Source organism: Dipodomys merriami, unplaced genomic scaffold (assembly GCF_024711535.1).
Source record: "Dipodomys merriami isolate MVZ:Mamm:240054 unplaced genomic scaffold, mDipMer1.0.p SCAF_32, whole genome shotgun sequence".
NCBI lineage: Eukaryota > Metazoa > Chordata > Mammalia > Rodentia > Heteromyidae > Dipodomys > Dipodomys merriami.
Window position 1 is genome coordinate 12694073 of NW_027204715.1, and position 22552 is coordinate 12716624.

Below are 22552 nucleotides of genomic sequence, written 5' to 3' on the forward strand. Positions count from 1 at the left end.
AAGGAAGAAAGAAAGAAAGAAAGAAAGAAAGAAAGAAAGAAAGAAAGAAAGAAAGAAAGAAGGAAAGAAAGAAGGAAAGAAGGACAGAAAGACAGAAAGACAGAAAGAAAGACAGAAAGAAAGAAAAGAAAGAAAGAAAAAAAGAAAAGAAAGAAAGAAAAGAAAGAAAGAAAAGAAAGACGGAAAAAGAATAATAGAAAAATTTCAGCCCTTGGTACTGCAAATTAGGGACGATTCTGAAAATAAGAATTATATCAGGGGAATGGTAAATAGACGACAGCTGAAATACATTCTGGAAAGAGATCGGAGTTTTCATCTACATTAACTAGTATCGCTTGTTAATTCTATTTATCCTTGCCCCTCTCTCCTATGGATCTAGTGTTCTAGTGGTATTTGTTCAGTGAGCTTCCATACTTCCTTACTTTTTTTTCCCCCGTATGATATGATGTTACTACAAATTTATTTTCTTCTCTCTCAAGGGTTCTGGGAAGCAAGCCAATTGCTTGAAGCATTTAGGTGGGAGTTTTGCTACTGAGCTTTACCAGAAGCACTTGTGATAAATTGCAGCACAATCTATCCACAACTCAGTCCTGCCTAAACAGTGTTTACTTTTTCAACTTCAGGAATGTGGGAGTCGGTTACTTTGCTATGAGAGGTATGGTCCCAGATACTTTCTAGTTCAGCCAGACAAAATCCAACAGAGAAGCCTTAAAGTTTGGAAGTGGTGCTGTGGCTCAAATGGTAGAGCAATAACCTCGAGCACCAAGGAGTTCAGAGACAGCACCCAGGCCCAGAGTTTGAGCCCCAGGATGGGCCAAAAAGAAAAAAGTGTTAAACTTCAACTAAAATATAGCATGAATGGACTTAAAAGACACATACACAAATTGATATAAAATGGAAGAACATGTATTCTCAAAAGCTTGTAGGAATTTATTTAACTTGCATCATATCTTAGGGTATGAAGCCTGACAAAATTTATACAAAAATGTCTTCCATTTTATGGTCTAAAAATAGAATGAAACAAATATCAACAGAAGAAAAATGGCAGACACCTGTAAAAACAGAATAGTGTAAGGATTACACTATTTACTCATCAAAATAAAATGGAAGAAAAACCTGCTAAAAATCATAGAATAAAATCCAAATGGAGAATAGAAACATGGTATTTAATATTTTCATTTAAAGTAAAAATATCCTATGACAAAATTAAACACAATTTCATAACACCTTAAAAAACTAGGAATAGAAGGGCCAAATGTTAGCTTAATAAGGGCTATATATGTCACTTTCATAGTCAAAATGAGAATGAGGAAAAAAATCTGACTGTATTTTTCTAAGACAAAGAATGAGACACAGGACAGGAGGGGAGGCAAAGGTCAGGGGAGGGTAGAGGACAGTAAGAGGGGAGGAGAAGAGAGGAGGGCATAGTGGGAGGTGGAGGGAAGGGAAGAGGAAGAGCTGAGAGGAGAAAGAATACCAAGGAAGAAAGGAGAGGAGGGCAGGAGAGGCAGGGGGAGGAGGAGAGAAAAGGAGACAAGAGAAGAGAGGGATATTTTGGGAAAAAATGTATGAGAAAAAAGAAGAGCAGCATATAAACAATAGAACAGAGGATATATGGAGTGCTGAGAAAATAAATAGTTAAATATGATATGAGAGTGGAGGGAGTATTAGGAATTGAGAAAGGGAGTGAGGTGAGAATATAACCATATAAGCTTACATACATGGACTAGGATGACAAACTGAAACACGCTGTTGTGTAGATAGAATTATTGAAACCAGAATCAAAATTTCATATATTCTTTTTAATACAAAGTGAAGTACGAGGATATTTTAAAAATTGCCCAGCAATTTGCAAGTGTATATCAAGACAGAAAACTCTGGAATATACATAACTTCCTTTTTGATGTGAGTCCCATTGTAACTCTTAACTAGTCTAGATTTGCCTATAAAAAATAGAGAAAATGTAATATCTATTCCCCTCACATTTTCAACATATACCATGTTTGAAAGCACAGAGCAAAAACAAGCGGCCGCCTCCCACAGCTGCCTGACTATATGCTCCTCCTCCACAAAAGAAAATATTTGCATTTGCTTGATTCTGTGCTAATAATTGATGTGCAATGACATAATATGTTGTTCTTTTCCATGTAGATGTTTGTAAACATAGTAATAAAGTTTAAAACTTCCCATAGTCAATTGGATTCACTACGACAATCATAACAGGGTTCAAAGAGCAAGAATAACAATGACAGCCCTACATTAAGAAGAAAATACTGCTGCATAACCCTTTAAATTAAATCAGTTACAAGAGGGAAATGTAATTCCAAGCAACATATATATGTCTTCTTAGAATATTTCCTTTATGTGTAGTGTTCTTTTACTTTAATTAAAATATTTTATGCTGCCTTGGAGAATAATTCCAAGCAACATATATATGTCTTCTTAGAATATTTCCTTTATGTTTAGTGTTCTTTTACTTTAATTAAAATATTTTATGCTGCCTTGGAGAATATAAATGTGTTTAATACTTCTCATAATTTTGATATAACCTAATGAACTGAATACACAACTGCCAAAAGCAGACAAGATGCTCTGGGATAAGTGTATGAATCACTGCTTTCTGTGTATGTATGTAAATACATACACATACACAATATATGATATTATATTTCATTGTATGTATGTGTTATCTAAAAATTAAAATCATTTCTCCAAAATAATTTAGTGAATGGCAGTTGTCTCGAATTTTCTTGTTTCTATTTGCCTTAAAATAAGGTAAATTTTCTATAGTATGCCTCAGAAATATAGTGAATGAAATAAGACAAATATTTTAACTTCCCTAGGCAAGCCAGTGATTCTACTAAGCTTATATTTGTGTCTCTGTGTGTATATGCACACAAATACATGTGTGTATAGACATCTATCTTAATTTTACAGACTAGTTACCCTGAAGATTTGCATTAAAAATTCTATCTCTAACTCAATTATCGATCCTTCAGGATGAAACTTTTAGGCTTCCCTTCTAGAAGCAGCCAGGAATTGTAGCAGTATCTGACTTAGGCTGGCCCAGCACACATTCTTTTCTAGTGTTTTGACACTTGAACAAATAGAATGTCTACATGAAGATTATAGATTGTTATTGCTGTTTATTGTTTTGGAAATAGCTGTTGTTTGTATAAATCCAGAGACAAATGTGACAATTGCAAACACATCTGACTCTCTGTTCACTGGAATATCAACTGAGCTGTATTTATAATCGCCAGTTTCTTGTGGTTCTTTTATTTTAACCCTCAGCTCATAACCCTCAACTCACTGGTCTTTCTGCCAATTGTGAAATTATTCAATATTCATTCTTAATGTATTTTCCGTTACTTTTTTTCTTTTTTTTGTTGCTTTAATTATTAAGTATTGCTTCAGTTACAGTCAGGTGATTAACTAAGCCTTGACTTGGAACACAAGAACTCAAAAACAACCTCACACATACAAATTAATGTGAACAAGAGGCTGGGAAGGTGGCTCAGTGGTAGAGTGCTTGCCTTGCATGCCTGAGGCCCTGGGTTCGATTCCTCAGCACCACATAAGCAAAAAGAAAAAAGCTGGAAGTGGTGCTGTAGCTCAAGTGGTAGAGTACTAGCCTTGAGCTGAAGAGCTGAGGAACAGCGCCCAGGCCCAGAGTTCAGGCCCCACGACCAGACCAAAAAAACAAAAAACAAAAAACAAAAAAAAACAAATTAATGTGAACAAGAACAATGTATATTATTAGAACCCAGGAAAAAAGTGTCAGTATTGACTTTTGCAGTTTATACATTTATTGAATATTAGAATTAGTCCATGAATGAATTAGGCAATGGATCTATACTCTATAAAGTTATTTATATGTCTCAGAGTTCAAACAGTTTTCATGACTCACATTTCTGTTTATGTTTTCCAAATATTGTGAGGTTTTCGTCCTTTATAAATCTAAACAGGCAATGTCCAATTTGTTGCCTGTATCCACAAGTAACTATTAAAATGTACATTAATAAACCATAAGCCTTCAATTTATCAGTTGCTTTAGTTACATTTCAGATTTTCAGCAGCTATGGTTATTAATTATCATAATGGATAACATAAAATGACCACCAATGAAGAAAGTTTGTTGAGTAGCACTAACTTAAACTTATTTTTACTAATTCCACCACTTCACATAATTCATACATCCAAGATTTTGGTTACTGACACATTATGGCTTTAACATTATGACTCTAGCATCATCCAATAAGATTCAGAGGATGTATGTGTCCATAATGTAATACATTTGTCTCAATTTATGCTTTATTTCTTACTTTAGATAATGGATCCAGAGCATTTTATACCCTGAGTCACTCACAGAGAGAGAAGCTACTACCCAGAAATGAGAGGATTTACAACTATATGTCACTTAAAATCTCCCAATTCCTTGTTTCAAATAATGCAATTGTTTTATAATGGCTCTTAGAAACTCTTATCTAAAGAATCTTGTGAGTAGAACTTCATATATGTGTGATTTCATTATTTTTAGCTTTAAGGAACTTATTAAAATATGAAACTCATATTTATGATTATTCAACACTAGAAGCCTATGCTACTCTCCAGGTATGCAAGGTAATACATTTCTTCCCATTTTATTATTATTATTATTATTATTATTATTATTATTATTATTATCATTATTATTATCATTATTATTATTATTTTGGTCGGTGGTGGGGCTTGAACTCTGGGCCTGAGCACTGTCCCTCAGCTCTTCAGCTCAAGGCAAGTGTTCTACCACTTGAGCCACAGAGCCACTTCCGGTTTTCTAGTAGTTTATTGGATATAAGAGTCTCAAGGACTTTTCTGCTCGGGCTGGCTTTGAACCTTGATCCTCGGATCTCATCCTCCTGAGTTGCTAGGATTACAGGCGTGAGCCACCGGTTCCCGACTTATTATTATTATTTTTAATTTTTGGTCAGTTGTGGTGCTTGAACTCTGGACCTGGGCACTGTCCCTAAGCTCTTCAACTCAAGGCAAGCTCTTTACCATTTGAGCCACTGCCACGTGCTTTATTTGGGTGGTTAACTGGAGATAAGGGAAAAACAAAGGAGAAGGTAACCATGCTTGATAAGAAATGTACTCATTGCTGATGGAATTGTAACCCTTCTGTACGGTATTTGCACAATAAAAAAAATTGAAAGAAAAACTTAAAAAATAATCGTGACAATATGATTCTTATGTATTTTTCTCATTGAAGTATCAGATTTTGTTGTACACTTCTTCCTCCTTGAGATTCCTTCTTTGTCTACTGATATTTTAGTGCCTTTCCAGAACTTTAACTTAAAACTCACAAAGTATCCCTTGTTTTCTAATTTCCCTTAACCCTCGTATTTCTCAGAATCCAGTTCTGAGTGAGAAATTCATATATTTTCTCTCAAAGCTTATTGGTTGCTTCAGTCACCCAATCAAGACAAGTTTCCCCACGGTTGTTCTTTAGCAGGCACCTTCCGCTTAGACTTTAATGCTTTGCATCTATCTTTAGTGCCAGCTTGCATGCCCACAGACTAGCCTGGAAGCAACACTCCACATCTACTTTCATTCTTGATGAGTTTTGTTTTGTTTTGCTTCAATTACTTGAACTCAGACTTAATTACAGACAGTTAGATAATCAACTAAGCCATGACTTGGGACACAGAAACTAATGCTTAACACCAAAAGCAAACAATATGAGCAAGAATAATGTACATTATTTGAATACAAGAAAAGTGCCAACATCAATTTTCTCTTCCTCAAAGACTTTAATATTTGCAATAAGTCCAAATCCTTTTTTAGTTTACATCACAACTAATCTTGAATTGTCAACAGTGTGGATGTGTATGTAATAATAACATCCCTTAATATTGCTACTTTGTTCAATACGATACTCAGCAAAATGATCAATAGTTTTGAAGAAATGAATATATATATATATACACATATACATACAAATATATACATATATATCACTTTGTCAAATAAAAACAAGGGTAATTACACAATATTTCCAAACAATGCAAGCTATAGGTCATAATTAAATTAGTATATATTTAATTTATATTAACTTTGTTTTTATTTGTAATATAAAAAGGTCTCATCACATAGTGTGCTATAAAGTATATGATACCCTTAAAAATAATGTGTATGGGTGCTGGGAAGGTGGCTCAGTGGTAGAGCACTTGCCTTGCATGCATGAGACCCTGGGTTCAATTCCTCAGCACCACATAAACAAAAAGAAAAAAGCCAGAAGTGGTGCTGTGGCTCAAGTGGTAGAGCACTAGCCTTGAGCTGAAGAGCTGAGGGACAACGTCCAGGCCCAGAGGTCAGGCCCCATGACCTGACCCAACAAAAAAATAATGTGTATGAAGAATTATAAGAAATAATGGAGAGCAGGAACTGAAGATATTTCAATCTGTGATTTCTATGGATGTTTGATTTCTTACTGAAACATAATAAAACTGAAGTCCTCTATGGTTCACTATAAAACTTCATGTTTTTATTTAATATGGAGTCCAGTGCAATTGCATACTAAATTAATTAATTTATTTATTAATTGAATAAAAGTCTACTGATATTTAGAGAATAATGTAATACCCATGATTAAATCTTCATTTGAGAACACATATCTATAGCTAGGGTAAAGCAACAATGATTTTGAAATATGTTTTACGTTATTTTTGATTTTCAACTTTACATTGGCATGAAAGTATTGAAGTTAAAGAAAGTTAAAGCACACTGCTCTTTTATGCAGAAGGAATAATAAAAGTATTATCTAATTCAGATCTTGCTTTTGTACAATGACAAACCTCAGGCAATTTATGAGCATAAAAATCAGATAAATCTGGAAAAGACATTTCTGTTACTATGACTATAAAAAGTTATGTATACATTAACATTCAGAATAGAGTATAAGTAAGCTAAAAGCAATGGCAGACAATTATCTGACAGAGGATGAAGGAAAAGAGACACCGTGACAGAGAATCATTCCCAAGGAGCAGCCTGAACCCAGTGCTTCTAGGGAAAATACACTAGACAAAGACCCTGAGGCAAAATTTGTTCCTTCATCACCTGAAAATTAGAAACTATTGAGACTCTGGACTTAAACACCTCATGAATTTATTTTTCTTACTCTTGTTCTATGCATAGTGGTTACAATAAAATTAAAACAAATGAAAACAAAACAAAACAAAAATAAAGCCCCTTGTGAAGGATCACCTTGATAAACACACAAACATACAGGACAGCTGGGGAAGAAGGTATTAATAATTATAGATATTGCAAAGTATGAATACATTGGTATGTGGTGTCTGCATTGCATATACCATGTTGCACTGAAAGACTTCAAAATCTATTGACATTATACAATAAGGAAATAAACGAATGCAGATAGTTATTAAATAATTCAAATAAAAGCTCATTTTTTTCTGAGAATTTAATTAATCTTAATGAAACTCTATCTTATTTTTTAAAGCTTCTAAAGATAGGGTGGTAGTGTCACATGCCTACAATCTTAGCTCTTCAGGAGGCTGAGGGATGAAGGTTATGGTTTGTTTTGCACCAGCTCAGGCAGAAAAGTGTGTGAAACTATTTTTTTTTTAGTTCTATTGTAAATGTGATGTATGAAGGGGCTACAGATCCACAAGTCCATAATGAGTACATTTCAGTTTTAACAGTGTTACCACTTCCTCATTTTCTCCTTCCCCCGCCAATTCTCCTCCTCCCGACTTATAAAATTAGTTTCCAACATAGTGTCTAGAAAGTATCACTGTTGCATTGGTTCATCCTTTGTCCCATTGTTTCTGTGATTCCGTTTCTCTTCCCCAAATCTGATAAACTATATACAAAACAAAAGGTATAGAAATTTTAAAGAAAAACAAACAAAACAAAACAAAAACCAGTGACCACGGAGATTAAAGAAAAAAGGGAATAAAAGAAAGAAAAAACTACAAAAAAACTGCAACAAAAACACACAAAAACTTTTCTTTCCATTTCTTCAAGGTCTTTTTGATAAGTATCATTTTGTATGCACATGTGCACATAACTATTGAACTAATTTGAACTAGTTTGCTTCTCTATATGAAACCAACCCAGATGCTCCTCAGTAGATGAATAAAGAAAGAAAATGTGTTATATACATATATATGTATATATATATATATATATATATATATTCTATTCTTCCATCAGAAAGAATGAGACTGCCACATTTGCAAGGAAATAGAAAGACTTGGAAAAAATTATACTAAGTGAAGTAAGCCAGACCCAGAAACATAGGTCTTATGGTTTCCCTTATTTGCAATAATTAGTATATGTCTAAGATAATCTTAGCAGATGAGCATGACAACTCAATAGCTATGTACATATGACCATATAAGATGATTCTAAGTGGAAAATTACTCCAAGACGTGGACACAATATATTTTTGTTGTTGTTGTTTAATGTACTGTGTGATTTCTTGTTTCTTTTGTATGTTCTTCCCCCTATGGTATATCCACTGTTGTCACTGTATTTGATTTTGGTACCCTGACATTGTATATATGCTTATTTGAATTAGGGAAGGGAGGGGAACAACAGAATGGCGAGACAAAGGACAAGAAGTGAACCAATGCAAAAGCGATACTCACAAAACAATATGGTGGTAATGATCTGTTAAACTTGGGTGGGGGAGTTGAGGGGTAGGGAAGGGGCATTAATTTTGACAAGAAATATACTCATTACCTTACTTATGTAACTGTAACTCCTCTGTATACCACCTTGAAAATAAAAAAAGAATATCCTAGACATATTCTAGCTATTATAGATGAAGAAACCCAGGCAGCATATGTTTCTTTGGGTCTTGGTTATTTCACTTAATATAAATTGTTCCAAGTCTTTCCATTTCCTTACAAATGAGGCACTGCCATTCTTTGCTATGGAAGAAGAATATATTTCCACATCTTCTTGATCTACTCATCTACTAACGGCCTCATATCTAAAATATACTTGGAGCTCAAAAGATTAGACCCCAAAAGGCAAATTCTCAATGAAACAACAACACTATGAATAAATGGGCTAAAGACTTAAAGAGAGATTTCTCTGAAGAGGAAATAAGAATGGCCAAAAGATAAGTGAAGAAACTCAACATCTCTGGCCATGTAAGCAATGCCAATCAAGACAACATTGAGATTCCACCTCACCCAGTTAGAGTGGCCATTATCAAGATAACTTGTGTTCAAAAGAGACTACTACTGCACTGCTGCTGAGGAATGTACATTTGTTTAACAACTCTGGGAAGCAGTATGGAGGTTCCTCAAAAGCCTAAAACACAGAGCTCCCCTCTCAAACAGCAATCAGTGGCATCTACTCAAATGACCACAAACATTAAGCTACCAGCACAACCATGTTCATTGCAGCATTATTTAATCACAGGTAATATATGAAGTGTCTGAAAATTTTATCTCCAATTTACCACTAAAATGTCATGTAGGTCTATGTTTCAAATGACAGAATACTAGCCTTCAGTCAAAAAGGTAAAGAACAATGTGCAAGCCCTGAGTTCAAGCTCTAGGTCTGGCACCAAAGAAAAGAAAAGAAAAGAAAAAGCTTCTAAGTCATTTCACAGTAATATACAATGCAATATACATCAAAGCAAACTTGTTTCTTTTTCCCCCATTTGCTTACATCTCTGGATCTAACCAGATATATTTATATAGGACTATGGGAAACATTCTATATCCACATTAACATTGATTCATAATGGAGTTCACATGAAACCATGTTATCATGTTTTCATTTCTATAAAATGTTTTATTATATCATTCCAAATTCAAGGGAGTTATGATAAAAATTTTGCACAAAATTATTATCTTGACAATATAAATTCCTTGATGTGAAAGTTAATTTTTTCTGAATAGCTGAATTCCCAATGTTTTACATAATCTATTTCCTCTATCGCCTGTAAATTACAGAGTTAATTTGGAAATATGGTACATAATATTAAGAGAGACTTAACAGTTTTCTTAGAAGTAAAGAAAAATATAGAAAAATTACAGTAATCACAGTAATGAGGGAGAATTTTATGCTCTATGTACTAGAAAATGATTTCATTTAAACTATAGGAAGAAATCTTAAGTCGTGTTCTTTGATAATGCCATAACAAATAGCAGAAACAGAAAGAAGTTACTTTTTGCATTTCTGAGCATCACTGCTTCCTTTTAAGTGAGGAATTCAGCAACATGAATTCTAATTTCCTGAAGCTGACAGAATTCCTTCTTTCTCAACTGTGTATTGATTGCTACTGTTGCTTAATAAATTAAATTGGTAACAATTATTTTCACTCTACACTCATCAAACACATTCCAGGGAAATGTAGGCAGAGAAAAGGATGAAAGCATATAGGCCTAACATTCTTCATTGATGCACACAAAATCTCTGCAATGCATATAGGAGAAAATCCTAAATGTTATATCCAGTTATTCCATAAATACAGAAAAGAGAACACAGTAATATCATTCATTTGTTTATTCTGATGAAACATTTATAAGTCAAATTAAATTATAAGGTCAGTGTAGCCAAAAGTCTATGGTAAAATCGCAAATAGACTATTTTAGTTTAAAGTATACTTTATGGTCTCCTGTCTCCTAGGTATAATTTTTATATCTGTTCCCTTTTATTGTTAAATAATACAATATAAACAAGGACACATAAAAGTGTTCTGGAATATATCAGTTTCCTTTTTCCATAAAATAAAATGTTGGAGAAGCTAAACAAGTCACCTATGATGCATTTATGGAACAAAATGTCTAAGTGAGCAAAAATATAACAATTGAAAGGTTGATAATAGGTGAAGTATCTTGTGCATATAGACAACTGTTCCAGATTATTATGATTAAGACTCAAAACACTGTGTAATTGCAACTGCACATGCATGATATGTTCTACTGCCAAATATAGGAATAATGCCTTCAATTCTTCTTTTGGCCTCTAACATGTTTACACTAAATTATGCCTTCTAATCTAAGAATTCTACTTTTACAATATTGCTTTTTATTGGATAGCTGTTATTTTCAAATTTCTACTGCCAGTAATTTGGAAATTAAATGCTCTCAAATTTAAGAATTCACATCAAACAAAAATACATTTCAAATATACAGCTTTAAAAATGTTGACTTAATATATTAAATGCACAAATTTGTATTAGACAAAACATTACTTGCAAGGTCAAATGCAGAAAGTGACTTTCAAATATGCTGATTAAGAATTAGCATATGTAAAGAACCACTAGTAAAATAACTAATAAAATAAAATGAAGTCAACAAGTAAACTATATTTCTCAAAATAAGAAAAGATTGTCATTTCACTCAGAATAAAGAAATGCAACTTAAAAGTACACAATGATACCGTCATGTTTCTAAACTTGAACTTTCCCCAACAAATCTACCAGTATACTATGGAAATAGCCCCTTGTCCTTATTATTGATGAAAGTGTAAAATACTGCAATATCTAAGGGAGGGGAGTATAGGGATTTCTACCAAAATTCCAGATATTTATCTGTGGATCAGAAGCTTATTTTGGAGCAATATATCTGTTTACATGATAAACACAGTGTACAAGTTTTTCTTTAAACATTACATCAATTTTAACTTCAGGAGAAGGAGAGGTACATCTCTGCAGAAAGGAAAGATGGCTTAAACCTTTCTTTTCAATGAAGGCACTGATTGACTACAGAACATTTATTTTAATCAATTCAAATATTTGACATGACCATTGATATGGCTATCCATCTTCATAGCTATGGTACTTTTTCTGCATTTAATCTTTACTAAGAAGATGCACTATGCACATAAAATTCTTTGTTAAATTACAAAAAATAAAAAAATTGATACATAAACTGAAATTAAGATGAGCAAAGGAAGGGGTGGGTTGGGAGGGTGTGAGAATGTTGAGAATGGTGATATCAGGATGATCTCTATTCATAAACTGCTCTGGTGAATTGCAACTCATTTGCAGAACTACTTAAAGATAATAAATAAAATCAATAAATAAAAGAAATGAGGTAGAATGCAAGTGTTTAAAGATGAAAGTGTCAGCCTGGTGCCTGGAGCAAATGCCTAACATCCTGGCTCTTAAGGAGAGTGAGATCTGAGATTGAGGTTGAAAACCAATTGAGGCAAAAAAAATTCAGTAAGAAGTTTATGTCCAATTAATTAGCTACTATAAAGCCAGAAGTAGAGCTGTTGCTCAAGTGATAGAGTACTACCCTTGAGCAAAAAATGTTCATGCCCAGGCTCTGAATTTAAGCCGCAGGTCTGGTACACAAACACACAAAAAAAGGTAAGCACTCAGAACCTGCTTCTGAGACAATTATTATACTTATTCTGGGAATAAGTATTCCATGTATGATCAGTGCTGAATATTTTTAGGATTGTGGGCTTTGCAAATCCTTAGTTCTGTCACTGTGGCATGAAAAATAGTCATAGGAAAATTATAAGTAAGTGACTATACTTTTACTTAAAAATGCAAATTATATTTATTGGTATTTCAGTTTTATAGACAATTCCATTGTCTAGAAGGGGACCCTTTATTTGCAATACTGATGGACTTCAGTATTATAAACAAGGGCCAGAGAGAAAGCAGTTCTCAACCATAAGCTCATTTTCACCCAAATACCAAGAAAGTAAATTCTATGAAAATTCTGATTATGTTTTTATCTTTAGTTAAAATAGGTATGTTTATAGGAGATAGGAAGATTTCTGAATATTTTCTATTTCTCATATTTTTTAATTTACTGAGTTAAATTAAAATGAAAATAAATATGTACAATTAAATATTTTAATCAAATAGTTTTGGTTTATCTCCAAAGAACCGTTATCTTTGTTAGTTTTTTTTATTTTATTTGTTTTTCCTTTTCAAGAATTAACATGATTACAGTGAAGGATTCTGATGTTCAAAACCAAATAATTTCCCAGTCAATCCCTTTAACTTTAATTTCTTTGTTTTTACATATTGAATAGAACACATTACAGAGGAAAAGGTGTACAGTAAAGGTGAGTTCTTTTTCTCATCCCTGTAGGCAAACAAAAGAGAAACACAGACCTTTGACTGTGTTCTCTAATTTGGACTGCAAGGCTTCTGTCTTGTGTGGGAAGTGTGGCTGCTGCCCAGCTCCTTGCTGGACCGGAGCTGGACAGATGGCTTGTGCCTGGCTCTGCCTACATACTAGGGAAACACTATGCTTGGATGGATAGAGTACTTCTCTCATTTTTCCTTTCTTTTTTAGTAATGGCAATAAAATGAAAATAAACAATGAGGGAGATGGAAGCCACAGAGGCTGCAGTCACAGTGATTTCATTGCGAGACTCAATGTTTTTCCCATAAGTATGAAGCACACCTACAGTTCAGCTGCTTCCAAGACCAATAATTAAACAGAATGAAGTGGAACCATGTTAGAAGAGAAGCTGTCTTCAAGAGCTGAGAAGACACAAGGGTCAGCCATCCCTGGATTTCCTTAAGATAAGCTCTACCATTCTTTTTACCTCTTTGTATAGTTAAGAAAAAGGCAACTGATCTGAAATTATTGATCACTTATCAAATCTTTCCTTTTGAGAGGTTGCCAATATATATATAAGTCTGATGTAGATTGCCACTACATTTGTAACAAGACAGCAATTATTTTGTGGAAATTAATTCAGAGATTGGAAAAATATCCATGTGTTTTAAAAGCTGATTTGCAAACACACCTCTCATTGATAGATAGATAGATAGATTTGATGACATAGATGATATAGATACTGATTATATAGATATAGATGTATGTATGTATATATGTATGCATATAATGACATCATAGATTTTTTACCTCAATTTGGACCACCAAGAAATTGAATGTCATAAACAGTAATATGAGAGTGGACATTCAAATGTACCTCCAAGATAATACAGATAAAATGGTATGATATCATGTATGCCCCATAGTCTTCCTAGTCTATAAAGAGAAAATAGCAATATGTTGCTAAAAGAAATCAGTTCATTGCATTCCAACTTCAACCGCATCCCATATAACATCTCAAGAGAGGGTATCCAAGCAAATGGAACCAAATGGAAACAAAATTACACAGAGAGACAAACTTACCTTTCCAACATATTGAGGATCTGGTCCCATATGTTCTTCTAAAACAAAGAACTGATTCCAAACCCATCCCCTCTTGGGACGATGGTGGACTTCTGTTTCGCCTTCAATGTGTTTGGTCTGGTTTCTGGTCACTTTGATGGAGCTGTGGTGAGAAGTTCCATAACACCTCTGCACAAAACAGAGACACACTAGGACTGGACAGATGCAAGATGTGCTCGTAATTTTCATTTTAAGATAGCTTTCCAGTTCACCGCGTCCTTCTTTCCTTGTCAGCTACAAATGCTTAGTGAGCATTCAAGAGAGGAGCCACAGCATCTTTGGAAAGGACAGTCCAAAGTAAATCGTTTTGTATGTCCATGATTTAACTGCCCATCGGGGAAAGGTCAGATTATATTTACATCCTGAAGCACTTTGAGAAACAGAGCTGCAGAGTTTCCTGATTCCAGTACTTTACAGCAGATGAATCCAAGTGATCATTTTCTACCTGATGGAAAGAGAGAAAATTGAATACATTATAAAGAATATTAAACTTAACTATTTGCTCTAAATGCAAATTGTAATATTTTTCAGTGTGAGGCTGATAGGAAAAGAAAAAATACGTTCTTTCAGAAATGTCATTAATACATATGAAAATATTTTACTGTACTTCCTCCCTGTGCTCTCAACTACATACATATATGCATACATCCATTCATATTTACAGTCTGATTTTTTATGATGTGGTAAAAGTAAAAGCTTTCCATGCTTTGGTATTATGTCACCGTAATTTGACTATATGTAATTCTAGCAGTTATGTAAAGGAAGAAGTAAAGGAGTTAGAAATGATGGCTAAAAACTGTAACATTAGCAACATGAGAGGTAGAGATCAAAGGATTGTAGTTGAGACCATTCCTGGCATGAGTGGGTGTGGTGGCACCCACTTTCCTCTCTAAACTATGAGGAAGCACAGTGGATGCATGCAGTGAGGTCCCCCTGACATTATGATGATACAGGGGAGGACAGGTAGAAAGATCACAGTCCAAACCCAGCTGAGCATAAAACTAAAACATGCCTTGAAAATGATGAGTGGAAAAATTATTGGCACAATGGCTCCAGTGATAGAGCCTTTGCCTAGCAAGCATGATTCCCAGACTTCAACCCCAACCAACTTATCTCCAACACAGGTTGCATGGTTTCTCTCATTTGTGAGGGCTAGAATATGCCCATAAAACTGTAACTGAACACACTGGGAGGTAAGCAAGTGTATATAAATGAATCAACTGAAGAATAATCGATTCCATTGAGAGTCCAAATAGCATAATTCTTCAGAAAGATTAAGTTGCATCCCAGCAACATAAGCACCAAGAAATGGGTATGGGCAGGAGAGGGGGTGAGGTCAGAGGAGGGGGATAGAAGAATAAACACCTGAATAAGAGGGTGGCGGGGAAAGAGTACAGTCATGAATACAGTCATTGTGTACACCACACAATTAAGGAAATAAAGTGAGGAATGGGTTAAAAGAGGGTGAATATTGAGGAGTGACACAGGCTAAGTCCATTTTATACATAAACTTCATTATTAAATGGCAAAAATGCGTAAATATCCTATAAAATTAAGAAAAGTGAGGGAAGGAGTAAATTGGAAGGTTTGGGTCAGAATGTTGAAAACAATGCGTGATCAATATGCATTGCATTTGTAAACTGCTTTGTTCAATGGCACCTCCTGTACAACTACTAAAAGACAATGGAAATAGTTTTAAAAGAAACAGCAAAGGAATTAATTATGATTACACTCTTGCTTTCAAGTGGCACAGAAATGTCAGATCTTCACACATTAAACAAAATCTTCAAATTTCCCCTCTTCCTCCCCAAAAGGGAAAGGAAAAAGAAAAGAATAAAGGAAAGTAATAGTGGCATAAGTGACAAAAGTAAAAAAAAAAAAATTAAAAAAGCTTTGAGTTTTAGATCAGAAATGCTGAAATCTGACTTAGATTTTGTGCAATTGAATAATAAATTAAAATTGAGCAACATTTAGTATAAACAAGTAGTAATTATTTTTGCATTATTAACTCATTTAAAGCAATTTTTATAGCTTTGCTTAAATTTTATTTTCATTATATATATATATATATATATATATATATATATATATATATATATATAGTTTCAAAATATGGCATTTCATGTGATAAAGTATTGGATGCAGAATTAGCCTTGAGCTGAAGAGCTAAGGGATGGCAGCCAGGTCCAGAACAAAGTAGGTGGACTTGGAAGAATAATTGATAGTATACTAATAGAGAGCAGGATTCTTTCTGCTATTTATTAAAGAATGTTTATATAATTAAGAATAGAAATCTTCTCCAATGACATCTTTCTCTACAAAAAAAGAGAAGTAATAATCCTTAGTCAATGACTCATCCTTAAGATAATCTTAATATTAGAATAATATGGCAATCATAACATTCAAGTATTTCAATATTTTGTAAAAGTACAGAAATGGTTTTAACTGAACTTAAAATGGTTCAAAATTATTTCTCACATACATACAAAGCAATACCATTCGTATTCATTCCAACCAGGTTATAGGCTGGAATCACCTAATTTTTTCAAGTTCAGCATACATATTCACAGAGACTACATATCATAACTGCTTTCAATTTATTTTCCAGTAGACATAACAATATTTTGTTTGCATGATTTTATCTTGATGTTTGTTTTCTCTTGCCAGTATATCCTAAATTTTCAAGCCAGGAATTAAAAAAAAATAAAATTTAATTTAGCCTTTCTTCTTAGAATCCAAGCTGTTGACTATGAAGAAGGTGTTGTTATCTTAATATTGAGCACCATTTAGTGCAATTTTTTTCAAATTGAATTAACATTTTGTCCTTGATGCTAATTTATTGAACAAAGCATAATTCATGAGTGAAAGGCTCCGAAAATTAAATTTAGAATGCATTGTAGATAATCAGAAAGAGACTTTTCTTCAACATGTTGCTCTTATGTGTCCTGCTCAAACAACATCAATCAATGTTAAACTATATATGAATAATTGGTCTACCAACTATTAGGACAATTACTTCTGTGAATGGGTGTCATCACTGTGCTTCAAAAAATAGTTTCATTTACTAAGACAGATGTATAAACATAACTTCCTCTTTGGCTTCTAGAATACTTTTCCCATAGTAGGAAAAACAGAAATGCCAACAATATTAAAATGAACATATGTGTCAGGTAAGCATTGGTAACAGAATCCAACTGCTCAATGAAATGCTGCAGGGATACTGGACTAACTTCACTAGTTCCTACATCTCCCCTAATCTGATCCTTAAGAATCTTCAGCAGTTTTTAAGTTGATGTTAGGTGAAATGAACCCCAAGATAAGTATTCAAATGTTTTTTTCTTTCATGCGATTGTTTCTAACATATTTATAAGATGATTTCTTTGTTGCTTTGTATGTCCCTCCTCCACGGTATAACCCCTGCTTTCACTGTATTTGATGTTGGTATAATTTGTGGAGGGGAAGGGATAAAACCAATCATTTAAATAGGTCTACAGGTGGACCCATTGCAACAATGAGATGTACAAATTGTTATGTTGAAAAACGAACTTTAAAACTTGGCGGGGGTGGGGAGGCAGGTGAGGGTAGGAGATGGGAAGGGATAGGAAGGGGAAACAAAGGAGGAGGCAACAACGTAATTGTAACCCCTCTGTATGGTATTTTCACAATAAAAAATTAAAAAAAGAAATGCATTCATTATCTTGCCCATGTAATTGTAACCCCTCTATACAGTATTTTCACAATAAAAAAAAAATCTTGGAATAAACATATTTGCAGACTCCATGGCCAATTTGATTTTTGGTGCTTCGAAGCAGAAAGTTCCTCTGATAAAAACATGACTATCATAATATTCCAAAAAGATAGTTTTCCAAAATTGAAGTATATAAATAATGTGTAACAGTGACTGCTTCCTTCTACCCAGTACTTAATGACCTACCTTTATTTCTGGAGATATATGTCTGGTGTGTAGAATTCACTTACTTTTACTAATAGTTTGTTTTTTTTCACTAAATTAACTTCAACATACATTAACCAACATTTTTAAAATTTATTTTTAATAAGTGTATAATTTCCAAATTTTAAATGTATATGTATATGTATATTACTTTTGCTGAGTAACTCAATTGAATCAGTATTCATTAATAGCTTCTTGTATAGGCATTATTTTAAGATGTGAGGAGCCGGGTGTTGATTCATGCTTGTAATGCAAGCTACTCAGGAAGCTGAGATATGCAGGATTGCAGCTCGAACCCAGCCAAGGCAGGAAAGTCTATGAGACACTTACTTCCCATCAAGTACTGAGAAACATTAAAAGCCAGAATTTGAGCTGTGGTTCAAGTGGTAGAGAACTAATCATGCGCAAAAGAATCTCAGGAGCAGCAGCCAGGACCTGAGTGCAAGCCCAAAGACAGGCACCAAAAACTAAAGCTAAGATTAAAAAAAAGAGAGAGAGAAGTGGAGAAATCCCAATCTTAACACAGAGTTTTCGCACATTGACTCAGCAGTAGTATTACTTGCTCCTCTCATTGGCTCTGTTTAACCAACTTGTGTGTGTGTGTGTGTGTGTGTGTGTGTGTGTGTGTGTGTGTGTGTGTGTGTGTGTGTGTGTGTGTGTGTATGTGTGTGTGTGTGTGTGTGTGCTTGTTCCCAAGCTTGAACTCAGGGCCTGGTCACTGTCCTTTAACATTATTGCACAAGCCTGACACTCTAGTAAATGAGCTATTCCTCCACTGGAAGATTTGTGTTGTTTAATTGGAGATACGAGTCTCACAGACTTTTTCTGCCTAAGCTGGCTTTAAATCCTGCTCCTTAGAACTCACGCTCCTGGATACCTAGGATTACAGGTATGGGCCACCAGCACCTGGCCTTAACTAACTGATTCTTAATGTACCACTCTGAGGATATTTTGTTTGATTTTTAAGATGTTCTATTTGTCTTTTAACTGGTGTTGAAAGTTTGTTTTTGCAAAAATAAAGGTTCTATCATTTTTTTCATCCTTATTATATTAATGACTCTACATGTCAGAGCTATGGTCTTAAATCTATGAGCCTAGTTTTATGAACATAACTCACTTTGAAAACAGTGAGACTTCTTTTTGTGTTGTTGTTGGTCATGGGGCTTGAATTCTGGGCCTGGGTGTTGTCCCTCAGCTATTCAGCTCAAGGCTAGCACACTACCACTGCTCAAAAAAATTGAGCCATAGTGCCACTTCCAGTTTTCTGGTGGTTTATTGGAGATACTTTACTGCCTGGGCTGCCTTTGAACCACAATCCTCAGATCTCAGCCTGCTGAGTAGCAAGGATTACAGGCATGAGCAACTGGTGCCAGGCGGAACTTAACTTCTTTCATGATAAATTCTTTGAAAATCATCATACAGTCAGGCAGTCTCAACTGGAAGAAGGTTATGTTATTTTTGAATTTCAATAGACAATTTAAGATTTTTCATACATTCCAAAAATATTTCTAATCCTCACATTATGTTGCTACAATTCTGACCTTTAAATTATGATTTTGATAAAATGTCCTCAACAGAAAAAAAGATTCTGTATTTTTAATAAGCATATCATCAAATTTTCTAGTGATTCATAGTTCTCTATATTTCTATTCACTTTCACTTTTACAACCTATTACAATAATCATAGGCCTGCCAATACACTCTTTGCTGCATGGAAGGCCTATCTACTTAATAACAGGGTTAGCCTAATGCTATGTTAAAATACATGACAAAATAGATAAACAGCTCTACAAACGGTTTCACGGATGTTCCTTTATTCTACTAAATCACATAAGCCACATCATCCATACTGTGTTTCAATAAGAACTCATTTGTCATTTTCATTGACTTACCATTCAACTTCTTAACATGACACACCAAACGATCTGTCATAAACTCTCCACCCATAAAACACTCTAGTGCAGGCTAGGCACTAGCAGGGCTTACTGCTGAAATCCCAAGTATTTCAGAGATTGGTAGAAACATTGATCAAGGCCAGGCTGGGAATTAAAAAAAAAAAATGTTTGCCATACCCAATATCAGCCAATTGCTGATGTGGTAGTAAGCATCTGTCATCTAGTGTACAGCAAACTGATATCAAGAAGATTGCTTTTCCAGAATAACGCAGGCAATAAAAGATCACAAGACCTAGCTCAACAAAAAAGGTTGGCATAGTGGGAATGGTATTTGCCTATCATCCCAGCTGTAAGAAAATGTAAATAAGGGATTTCTCTCCTCATTGGCCTGTGAAGAAGCAAATAAATGAACAAAATCTGATACCCTATCTCAAAATTTAAGCAGGTCTGTAACTGTGTTGTAAGTAATAGGGCAAAACCATCAGTTCAAAAGTCACTTTTCAAGAAGAAATGGATGCAGCATCATATAGACTATCAACTTAGTATTTTGAACACTCAATAAATTCTTACACACTACAGCATGTTCTGTTCTGAGATGTCTCGGAACAGTTTAGTCCAGAAAATGTCACCCATCCTTAAAGCAAAGTATCATCCCCTGTTGTATAAGTCCATCCCCAACCTTCTCCAATGGGTAGAAACTTCTTCTTTTCTGCACCCATAGAACAGTATAAACAACTCATATTTTCTTATGATATTTTATCCCATTTATCACAGATGATAAAATTGCTTCCTCAATTACAAGTCCCAAGCTGGGCACTGGAAGCCCACCCTTGTAATCCTAGGTACTCAGGAGGCTGAGATCTAAAGATTATGGTTCAAAGTCAGCCCCAAAAGGAAAGTCTGAGTCTTATCTCCAATTAGCCACCTGAAAACCAAAAGTACAACTATGGCTCAAAATGGGAGAGTGCTAGCCTTGAACAAAACAGCTCACAGACAGTGACCAGGCTCTCTGTTCAAGTCCTATATCTAACAATGGAAAATGAAAAGGAGTCCAAAGTGTCACCAAAGACCACTGCTATGACAGGAATCTCAACAGTTCTACCCATTATACCTAATCAGAATACAACAAGTTTGATGAAATGGAGTAATTGTTTACAAATAGATATCAAAAGATAATAAAAATTTATGTCCACTTTGAGCTGTTAATGGAAGGCCCAGTCTTTTTTTAACTTAAATTTTATTGTAAAGGTGATTATACAGGAGTTACAGTTATGTAAGTCACGTAATGAATATATGCCTTTTTGACATATACTCAATGTTACCTCCTCCTTCATTTTCTCTGACTTTTCTCCCTCCTCACTTCCCCTGCTCACACAAGTTATAAAGTTCATTTTCAACATAGTGTCTAGGGAGTACCTCCATTGAATTTGTTCACTCTTTGTCCCATCATTTCTCTGATTCCCCTTCCATTCCCCAAATCAGAGAAACATATACAAGACAAAAGGTACAGAAATATAATATGGTGACAAAAGAGAATAAACCAAAAGAAAGAAAGAAAAAAAGAAACACCTGCAAACAGTACAGTGGAAAATACCTATTGTCTTCAGCACTCTAAGCATTTACACAGTGAAAACAAAGGAGGATATTCTTAGGAGAGGATCACAAGGGTTCAATAGCTATTTGAATATGACCATATAAAAAGATGCTTATTGAAATGTACCCCCAAGAAATGGAAATAAATGGATGGAGTTTTGACTGTGTGTCCCACTTATATTACAGCAAATGCATCCCCAAATAGCAATAACCATGGGTTCCATATATCAAAGCTGACATGATTTGAAGGTTATACTGGTTCCAGAAGAGAGGAATATATAGAGTAGACCATTCAGGAAAAATTTCCTCAAAGTCAATATGATGGATAGCCTTGGAAACACAATAACAAGGTCTGTTGTATTAGGCAATTATTCTCTAACTCAGATTTTGCATTCCTAGGATATTCTACAGTAGTCCTGAGAATTATATGTACTTTTAGAGGGAAAATGGCTCCAGACTGCAAGTTGTAATGTCTAAATTGGATTCAGTTTTGCTTCTCAAAAAGGTGAAATAAAGTAGAATAAAAATAGACTTTGAATAATTTCCAAATCATATAATATCAAACATAAACTAATATATTAATTAAACAATCTAATTTCACTTGTGAGAATTTCTATGCATTACACTTTAATATGGCTACTAATTATGACATAATTTATAATTACATTCAATAATACCAATCTGAACTAAACCTCTGTGGGCCAATTTGTGAAAATTTGGTGTATTTTTAATATATTCTACAAAAACTACTTTTCTAATTATAGCTTATGCAGAACAAGCAGTGGTCTTATAGGAGGGAAAAAAATGAAGCAACCCATATGGTAATCATACACTGATGAGAGACCTATATGCAAATAATGAAAATTGCATATTGCTATTACACTTTGCATAATGCTATACATTATAACATGATAGGGTTTTTTCCTATTATG

General features: G+C 34.2%; 1 protein-coding gene across 3 annotated transcripts in view; it reads right to left on the bottom strand.

Annotated features, from left to right (window-relative positions):
* The window catches only part of Cdh18 (cadherin 18), a 394050-nt gene that overhangs the window by 210454 nt on the left and 161044 nt on the right, over positions 1-22552 (bottom strand). For all 3 annotated transcript variants that reach the window (XM_070042219.1, XM_070042217.1, XM_070042220.1), the window contains exon 2: positions 14142-14625. In XM_070042219.1, the coding sequence (XP_069898320.1) occupies positions 14142-14369 (228 nt within the window). In that variant the 5' untranslated portion in view covers positions 14370-14625. The remainder of the gene's footprint in view (positions 1-14141; positions 14626-22552) is intronic.